The sequence below is a fragment of the Chanos chanos genome, chromosome 5 (genome assembly GCF_902362185.1).
Source record: "Chanos chanos chromosome 5, fChaCha1.1, whole genome shotgun sequence".
NCBI lineage: Eukaryota > Metazoa > Chordata > Actinopteri > Gonorynchiformes > Chanidae > Chanos > Chanos chanos.
In genome coordinates, this window is record NC_044499.1 from 38,367,797 (window position 1) to 38,377,180 (window position 9,384).

Sequence of the window (9,384 nt, forward strand, 5' to 3'; positions counted from 1 at the left end):
TCGTCTGACAGAGGTTAACTTTTCCCTTCACCTTCCAGGGTGGAGGGCCTTTTGGGAAGGTGAGTCATTTGAGCCGAAAACTTGTTTTCTCCCCCAAAAACACTACATTTGACTCTTTGACCTCCATCACCCAGAATTCCATATGCTTGTTTTTTGCACTTTTGTGCACATTTCGCTTTCTCTGTAACCTAGCGGCAGGTGGGCCCTCACATGTTAGCGCTCACCTTTAATCTGTCTCTGGCATGAGTGTGAGTCTTCTTTCTCACATGCAGCACTTAATTATGCATATGTATATTTTTTTTACATTTGATTGACCTAGACTAAGGTATTGTATTACATTTGATTGATTGTGGTTTGATTTATGTTAACTTATTTTCACAAGAGTAATTTGTAATCCTATTTTTAACACAAAAAAAAGGTTCCCAGTGTTTTGTGAGGGCTTGTTTTCAAGATCTCAGCTCTCACATGACAGTGGTCAATCTCTTAAACACTCTTAAGCATTCTTGACCTCACAACTGTGTTTGTTTCACCCATGATTAAGTTGTTGTTTTCTAGCATTTGAAGCGTGAAGTGTGATTCTTGCCAATCGTCTTCTCTCATCTGGTTCTTTGTTTTCAAGATTCAAGAGTTTTATTGTCAGGTGCACAGCAAAACAGGCAGTTACACTGTACAATGAGATTCTTACTTTGCTAATCCTCTGTTACCAGACGAGTATGAATAAAAGACAACATATGAATAAAAATAAAAATCTTATAAGGAAGACAAGAGACAAAAAACAAGAGAAAAATAACAGTTGAGGTAGATCCATGACAGTGAGGTAGATCTATGACAAGTACCTTAGTATTGGAGTATTAGCATTTAAGTTACAGTGAATGTGCAATGTTGCAGTTACATGTGCAGTATATGCAAGGGGGCAGAGAGCAGCAGTCATAAAGTGTGTGCGCTTATTCTCCGAAACTGACTACGTGTTTTTGTAAATGTGTCCGTACAGAAAGCGCTGGAGATGACAAGAAGTGAGTATGAAGCATTGCCTGGATGGAAGCAGGTGAACATAAAGAAAGCCAAAGGACTGTTTTAAAAGAGCGGGAGCGTTCGCCGAGGAAGACGCGCTGACTTTTCGCGCAGAGCGATGAAGACGGGACTGGATTGCAAGTGGGGAACTGTTTTGACTGTGACTCAGCTGTGACAGAATTAACGCGGAGAAAACACTCTTACGCGTGCAGCCGCAGGATGAGGGAATGAAGAGAAGAAAAGCGAGATGGACGTGGACAGAAACGGACTGGTATTCCAGACTCTTGTAGCATTTGTCTTCTTCTTTTTTTTTTTTTTAAATTTTCATTTTGTTTTTGTTTTCCTTTTTTCTTTTTTTTCCTTGCTTATTGTTGTTGTTTTTGTTTGTTTGTTTGTTTTTGTTTGTAATATAATAGAGAGGGTTATATGTATATGTTTTCCTTGATTGGTCTTGGTGGCTTGTATCTCTGTCTGTGTGCTACTCTTATGTGAGAGAGGCCGTGCAGCCAACATACAGACTCAAAACAGTGACACAAACCAAGAAACCCCCTGGGCATAGGATGCCAAAGCACATCCCAAATGTCTCCTATCAGTTTATTTCTTCCAAACTGCTCTGTGCATTATAAATAATTTGCATTTGTATAAAAAAAAAAACTTTTAGTATTGACAATAAATGTAAAGAATCTAAAATGTATCATTGGTTCTGATTGTTGTTGTATGAATATGTGGTAAACTTCCCTTTATCAGACATGCAACAAACAGCCTAACCTTATTTCTTTTTTTTTTTTTCCTGTTTTTTTCTTTTTGTTTGTGTTTGTTGTCAAGCCTTTTCAAATGTTACGGGCACTGAAGTGAAAAAGTGTGTGTTTTTGTGTGTGGATGTGTTCAAATGGTGATAGGTGTGGGGGTAGAAGAAAATTCAAAATCTTTCTACCTAATTCTACAATGTATAGTGCCTTGCTTTCATGTACAGTTTATATACAGAAAGATATTAGTCTGCATTTGAAGACATAGTTTGTGATATACATAAAATTAGAGAAAAATAAACAGTGAATATGGAAAATATGGTGTCTGCTCTTCTTCCATTGAAATTTTTTTGAATAATTTTCTCTCAGCACACACTGAATGGGTGTGTGCTGTTAAAGATCACATGCCAGTCAAAACAGCATCAGTGATAAAACAGCAACGAAAATATTTTGACCTTGCCCTCTTATGTTTTTATTTTTTAACCTTTATTGACATAAAATAGTCTTTTATCAAAGTGATCTGACTCAGTGTGATGAATTGTATTGAATAGGATTGATGGGTCTTTTGAGTATGTTTGGTCGTTCCTTGGACTATGAAAGAGAAAGCAAAGCTCTGCACTCTGTTTATGAGTAAACACATACAAGCTCCCACCGTCAGATAAAGGGACTTTAGTTTATTTCTCACCTCTTCCAATGGTTTTTGTACATTTCTGTGTATTATACATAAAAGAATTCAGACACCTGAAGTGAAGCGAGAATGTCAAAAACTCGATTGAAGAGTCAAATATTTAAAGAATACCCACAGAATATTTACAATAACCACTGAGTTTTTTTTGTTTATGAATGGACTGATATCTCAGTAACATTATCTCAGGAACATTATCCCACTCTGAATTGTGATATTATTTTTAAAACCACGATTACAGCTGAAGATTTTCCCTCCGTGTGATGATGTACGATTTTGTTTTCTCTGCAATCAATTAATTGTCAGTGTCTATTGATAGATTGTAGTTTATTAATACAGCTGTAGTTGGCAGTTCATGAAAACAGCGAATCAATATCTGGTAAAATACTGAAGTATTAACTGAATAAGTGTAATATTGATTTGTCATTAGGGGAAGAGGAACAGCTTCCTGAGTTGAGGATTGTACTCATGTACTCATGGGTATCAGAGCTGGGAAGAGTTCAACTGGAAACACCATTCTGGGCAAGAAGGCATTTGATTTGAAGAGTGCCACCAAATGTGTGAAGAGACAGGGAGTTGTGGCAGAGAGGAGGGTCACGGTAGTTGACACCCCAGGCAGACGGTCACAACTTCCTCTGATCGATACAACAAACAGACAAGCAGGAGATCATGTGCAGTGTCCTTTACTGTGAACCAGGACCACATGCCATTCTCTTGGTCATTCGTGCAGATAAATCATTCAATAAAACGCTTCGGACTGCTGTCATGGAACACATGGAACTGCTTGGTAAAGAAGTCTGGACGCACACAATCTTAGTGTTCTCCCATGGAGACTCTCTGATATACACAAACATCATTCAGTTCATTGAGAATAGGGGAGAGAATCTCCAATGGCTTGTTGAGAAATGTGGGGACAGGTTTCATGTTCTTAACAATGAGAGCAAAGATAATGAGACTCAGGTCACAGAGCTGCTGGAGAAGATAGAAGAAGTGGTGGAAGAAAACAATTATGAGATAAACAATTATGAGATAAACAGTGACATATTCAAAGTGAAGGAATGGAAAATATCAGAGGAGACAAAAGCAAAAGAGAGAGACCCTTCTCTCATCACCCTGTTAACACAGTTCTGACTACTGTTATATATTTGGTTTATTATTATTTATACATTGTTGTATACATGTATATACTATTAGTCTTGTTATTATGCATTTGTTAGTGAGTTGGTTTGATAATCCGATGACGGTTTATTTAAAATCTAAAAAATCAAGAGGGTAATGCTTTCTCATTTAAAGAAGCAAACAGGAGAGCAGCTCAGAAATATTTGGAACTTCTTGGTAAATATGTTTGGAGTCACACAATAGTGGTGTTCATCCATGGAGACTGGCTTGGAGACACAAGTGTTGAGCAGTTCATTGAGAGTGAAGGAGAGGCTCTCCAGTGGGTTATTGAGAAATGTGGGAACAGGTATCATGTTCTGAACAATAATACCCAAGAAAGAAGAAACACACAGGTTACAGAACTGCTGGAGAAGATTGAGCAGATGGTGGCAAGTAATGGTGGCCGTCATTATGAGATGGACAAAGATATTTTCAAGAGGGTGGAAAGGAGAAATACCTGGAACTTACTCGGGCATAAATACATTAGGAGGACTGAAAGCACTGATTTGTGTCCAGTGAGTAAGTTTTTATGACACTATGCTAATTTTTCAAGATAATTTTATGTTAGCCAGTTTTATAAGGCATATTTAAATCTAGACAAATCAACAAATGCTTTCCTCAGGCATCTGAAATGATCTATTCTGCTGAATATAGCTTGGTTGCTTTTTGTTTTTAATTGTTTTAATTGGGAAGGAATATTAAAAAAAAAACATGCAATAATAAGTTCACCCATCTCTTTTCTGTTTTGTTTAGAAGTGAAAGGAGAAGACACAACTTCAGAGTATGGATCAGTGACAAGTCTCTCAGAGGCAGAATTCCAAGACTAGATCAATGACAGAATTAGAATCATTTTAACCTAGGCTGAAATCATTATAAATGTCATCCATCTTATTGAAGACTTCTGGATATGGTTCTGGGGATCCATTGCTGATGGCATGGGAAGACTTGATCATGAAGATGACAAACAGATTGGAGATGACATCTGGATCCAAAGACAAGACGCTTAGTGGGGTGTACACAGGGCGTCAGAAGAGCACAGTGCCTCTGAATGAACATTTTTAACAGAGTTTGTTTTCAGTGTTCCTTCTCTTGTATTGTGCACTTGGCTTGTGGCCTAACGAATTAAGCTTAGATAAATAAAGACATAAAGAATTTATATAGAAAGTGAACCAGTTACTCATAGTAAAGGGACTTAAGTGATCTGGTAAGTAAATGTACGACTAGTCTAGAACATAGACTTTGATTGTGTTGTGTAAACATTTTTTTTTAAGGTACTGTATTTAATGATTACAGATACAGTGAGTGTAATTTTTATTTGTGTGAAATAACAGAGATATAGTACATTTACTGATCTGTTTTCTTTGTTCATCATATTTGTACACAAAGCCATAATGATCGTCAAACAAATGCTAAGAGAATTCTCAGTTGTTAAATCAGTTATTCTCTGCTGCTCTCTTCTTTTACTCATGAAATTTTTCATTGCTAGGCTCAGTAGAAACTTATTCACAAACAATGACACATTATGATTTTCTAATATTAAAACTGACTTATATTAAAATCTGTGCAATTGTAGATAATATGTTTTTACATGCTCATTGTGGAGCGGGGAGAGCACTTTAAAAGTAATGTTTAAACGTGTTAAATGTAATGTTTCAGGTGACGTTATTCTTGATATAGTCTAAAGGACTCCCTTGTAATGCAATATTTCTTTCCTCTTCAGCTGCATTATAGTTAGATAGTTGAGATATGTGTGAGTGAAGAGTACTAAATGCTGTTTGCGTGGGGGCACTTCACGTGGCTTAAATACTCATTATATCAAGCTGTTCAGTCATAAGAAGTAATAACTTAATCAGTTTACAAAGTATGTGTTACATTAACCCCTGAAATAAATGAATGTTCTGTTGGATTTAGAAAAGGTTTTGTATGGGTTTATAGACTTTCATACACTTTAAAGACCTCTTAGTTTGAGATATTTGACACTTCAGGTCATGCATGGTTGATAAAAAAAATAATTTCATACTAGTTCCTGTGAGTGTGAGAGGTGTACTTTTTGTTGTCATTCTTAACACAGAGGGTATCTTCAAGTTTATAATATAAGCCGTTTTTACAATATATACAACTGAACTTTTGACAAAATACATTCAAAACACATTCTGCTCTCAACTACCATGTCCAAAGCACAGTGATGTGACACTGACATTCTGACCAAAGCTATAGAACTAAACAAAACATATCAGTTGGCTATGTTTTCTGCATTCAAGAGTTTGTGTGCATTTGTGCAGGCACACGCTTACTATGTGTATAATGTATGTTTGGATCCAATGATCAAATAGGGAGATATAAAGCTGGGAATCAAACCCCCTGTGAGGGTACAATTTACAATTTACAATTTAGCATTTAGCAGACGCTTTTAGCCAAAGCGACTTACAGTCAGTCCATCAGTCAGATTCCTAATACCTCATAAGCATACATCGCTAAAAAGACTGGGCGTCGATTTACTCCTTCGTATTGCGCCCTGGAATTCTTAGACAAACATAGATACAAGACAAGGTTTTTTTTTTTTTTTTTATAAGGAAGGGGAGGGGGTTAGGCTTAGGGGGATAGATGGGTCCTGAAGAGGTGGGTTTTCAGTCTCTAGAGGAAGATGGTGAGGGATTCCGCAGTCCTAACTGTATGAGGGAGGTCGTTCCACCACCTCGGGGCAATGACAGAGAAGAGGCGTGGTTGGGAGGAGCGGCTGCCGGGTTCCCCAAGTGAGGGGACCGTCAGCTGACCAGCGGTCGTAGAGCGGAGGGTTCTAGTAGTGGTATATGGAGTTATCAGCGACTGAAGGTAGGATGGGGCGGAGCCTCTTGTTGCCTGGTAGGCCAGTACCAGTGTCTTGAATTGGATGCGGGCAGCTACCGGAAGCCAGTGGAGCACAGTAAGGAGTGGAGTGACATGAGAGTGCTTAGGGTGTAAGTTACATTAGGCCAAGACTCAAAGAGCATGTGCTCTTATCCATATCCTTAAGTGAACATAGTTTTCCTTTGGTGGCTCATTGTTGAACATCATATGTTGTTTTCAAGATAGCTAAAGTCCTCTGGCTTCTATTGCTAATGCTTTTATTTCCTCATTCTCTAACATGCATGCCTTTCTTGTTTAATGCAACTGATTGAAATCAAGGCTTTTACCTAATTTTCTTTCATGTGACACCAAATGGGTGTGTGTGCCTTTAAAGATCACATGTTAGTCAAAACAAAAATAAAAGAGCAGCAAAACTATTTTGACCGTGTACATATATATATTTTATTAACTTTTATCAACATAGAATAGGTTTTGAGTAGAGACTGTTCATTGATCATGATTGATCAGTCCTTGGAAAAGAGCTTGGACTATGATAGAGAAAGCAAAATTCTACACTCTGTTTATGAGTTAATACATACAAGCTCCCAGCATCAGATAAGTTCAGGGCCCTGTTTAAGAAAGTCTGTTTGATGAAAACTCAGAGTTAGTTAACTCAGAGTAAGTAGTAAACCTCCTAATAGAATGGCTCTATGGCTTCATTCTCCCAGCAAAACAAAGCCATAGGGCTCTTCTGTTAGGAAGTTTGTAGCGGGTTTTCACTAAACCCACTTTCTGGAACACTTTTATTTGTTTGTTGATTGTTCTTGTTTTTGTTTTGACATATTTTCACTTAACTTTAGCAAAGTGTAAAGCTTTGTTGCATCTAAGAGTTTTTATTTTCCAGGTCGTGGTAAGACCATGTCGCACAGGTAAAATAAAATACTCTTGTTAAGATTTTCCTTCTCTATGATAATGCATGATTTTTAGATTCACATTTGTGTTTTAATGACACAAAGGAACACAAAAGAAATGCTGGTATGTTAAAAAACAAATTCATCTATCACATTCTAAAAATCAAAAAAATGCTGTCAGACAGCAAAGAATGAATATAGGAGCATTCTGAACACATTAAAAACAACATGATAGAATCAGTGCTATTGTCCTCGTTTTGTTTGAGCTACAATGTTTTCAAACATTAAATGTCAAAGTTATCTCATTCTTCTTGAAAATAATTTGAGCTCTTCACTGATAGCTGAGAGGATGTTCTCTAGTGAGTTACTAAGAAGTGTGGCCACAGCTATCATAACAAAGCAACAAATATTTACCAAATCATTTCTTTTTATATTATTATTTTTTTAAAAATATCCTTGTTTGTTATGGCATAGTATTTTTTGTCAGTTTTTGTCTCTACACAACTGAATCAATTTGATTAAAAAAAAAAAAGCCACATTAAGCACTCATTAATACGCACGCCTCTCTGTTTTCTCCTTCAGACTGACTAATAATAAAAGGAGGAGACAGAACCTGAGACTACTGTTCAGGAAATGACAGAGAAGGCATTTAAACTCATTCTAACTGCATAGTATGAAATCCTCTATGTTTCTGAAGGCTCACCTTTCTGGATTTTGTCTCTCAAATGTGACCGTGGTCAACCTCTCAAAATTCATTTTTGTGATTTTTACAACACATGACATATAAACTGTCCTCGCCAATTTATCATTCATCATTTTTATATGCTTTTTGTCAAAGATTAACTGTGTACGTGGAATTTCATATTGCCAGGATGGAAGCAGGTCTTGAAGACATTTGTTTTTATTTAGATTTTGGTTGTACACATGCTTATAATTGACTATGTATGGTTTTCTGTCTTGTGTGTATGTGTACTGTTCCTTGACCCAATGTAGTAGAGGTCTTACAGCCATCTCACTTCTCTCAAAATGGAGACACAAATCAATAAACCACACAGACATACTGGACATTGCTTAAGCACTTCCAAAATCTCTCTGTTCAAGGTTCTGCCTCTAAAATGGTCTTCTCATTATAAATAACTTTCTTTTGTCTAAAAAACCTTTTTAGTGTTGGTTGTTGGTTGTTGGTTGGTAGTTATTGGTTGTTGATTGATTGTTGATGGTTGATAACTTGTTATTGCTTCATTTGCTTCTTGTTTGCTATGTGTTTCTTTTTTGTGTGTGTGTATTGTATATAGATTTGTATATAGCCTTGTATAAAGTGTAGGAAGCCCCGTAGGGAGGTTGGGTGCCTTTTTGTTTGAAACCGTTTTCTCCTGTTTTTCTGGTTAGTTAGGGAGTAAGGTTAGTTTGTGTTGTTAATTTTGTTTTCTTTTTAACAGTAGGTAAGTTAGAGTCCACTCCTAATAACTAGATTGTTTTGTTTATTGTTTTGGCCTTTCCCCCTCCTGAAGTCTCTTTTTGTTTTTGGTTGACGCTTCCTGTTCTCATTTAAGTTTGATAATAAATTCAAGTACTATCCTCTTCAAAGTTGTTTTCTGTTGTATTGTGGTGTCCTTGGGACACTCACTTATTTAATTTAGACATTTATTTATTTATTTATTTATTTATTTATTTATTTTGTTACATTGCCTTACCCCCCCCCCCCCCCCGGACAAAAAGGGGGAACGTAACATTAGTATTGATAATAAATGTAAGAAATGTAAACTTTATTATCAGTTATAATTCTCTTACTGGTTTTACTGTATACAGAAATAGTGTGCACTGGTAAATGTGGCATGAGCTCTTGTTTTAGTGAAATTTCAGTCTAATTCCGTCTTTCTGCTTGCTACACTGCAGAGGGGAAGTGTATCTTAAAAAGTGGTATGATGATCAAAACAACATGAACAATAAAACTACAGCAGAAATATTTTGGCTGTGCCCTTTACTGTAATTGAAGCTTTATCAGTTCAGAGTTTATCAAATTGTTCTACTTCAAAGTGATTTAACA

At 36.5% G+C, this 9,384-nt stretch overlaps 1 protein-coding gene across 1 annotated transcript in view; it reads left to right on the top strand.

Annotated features, from left to right (window-relative positions):
* Positions 1-1,078, top strand: part of svila (supervillin a) — a 47,182-nt gene extending 46,104 nt beyond the window's left edge. Inside the window, exons 43-44 of the mRNA XM_030774984.1 lie at positions 39-59; positions 992-1,078. Coding sequence (XP_030630844.1) covers positions 39-59; positions 992-1,078 — 108 coding nt within the window. The remainder of the gene's footprint in view (positions 1-38; positions 60-991) is intronic.
* Positions 1,079-9,384: the final 8,306 nt, after the last annotated feature.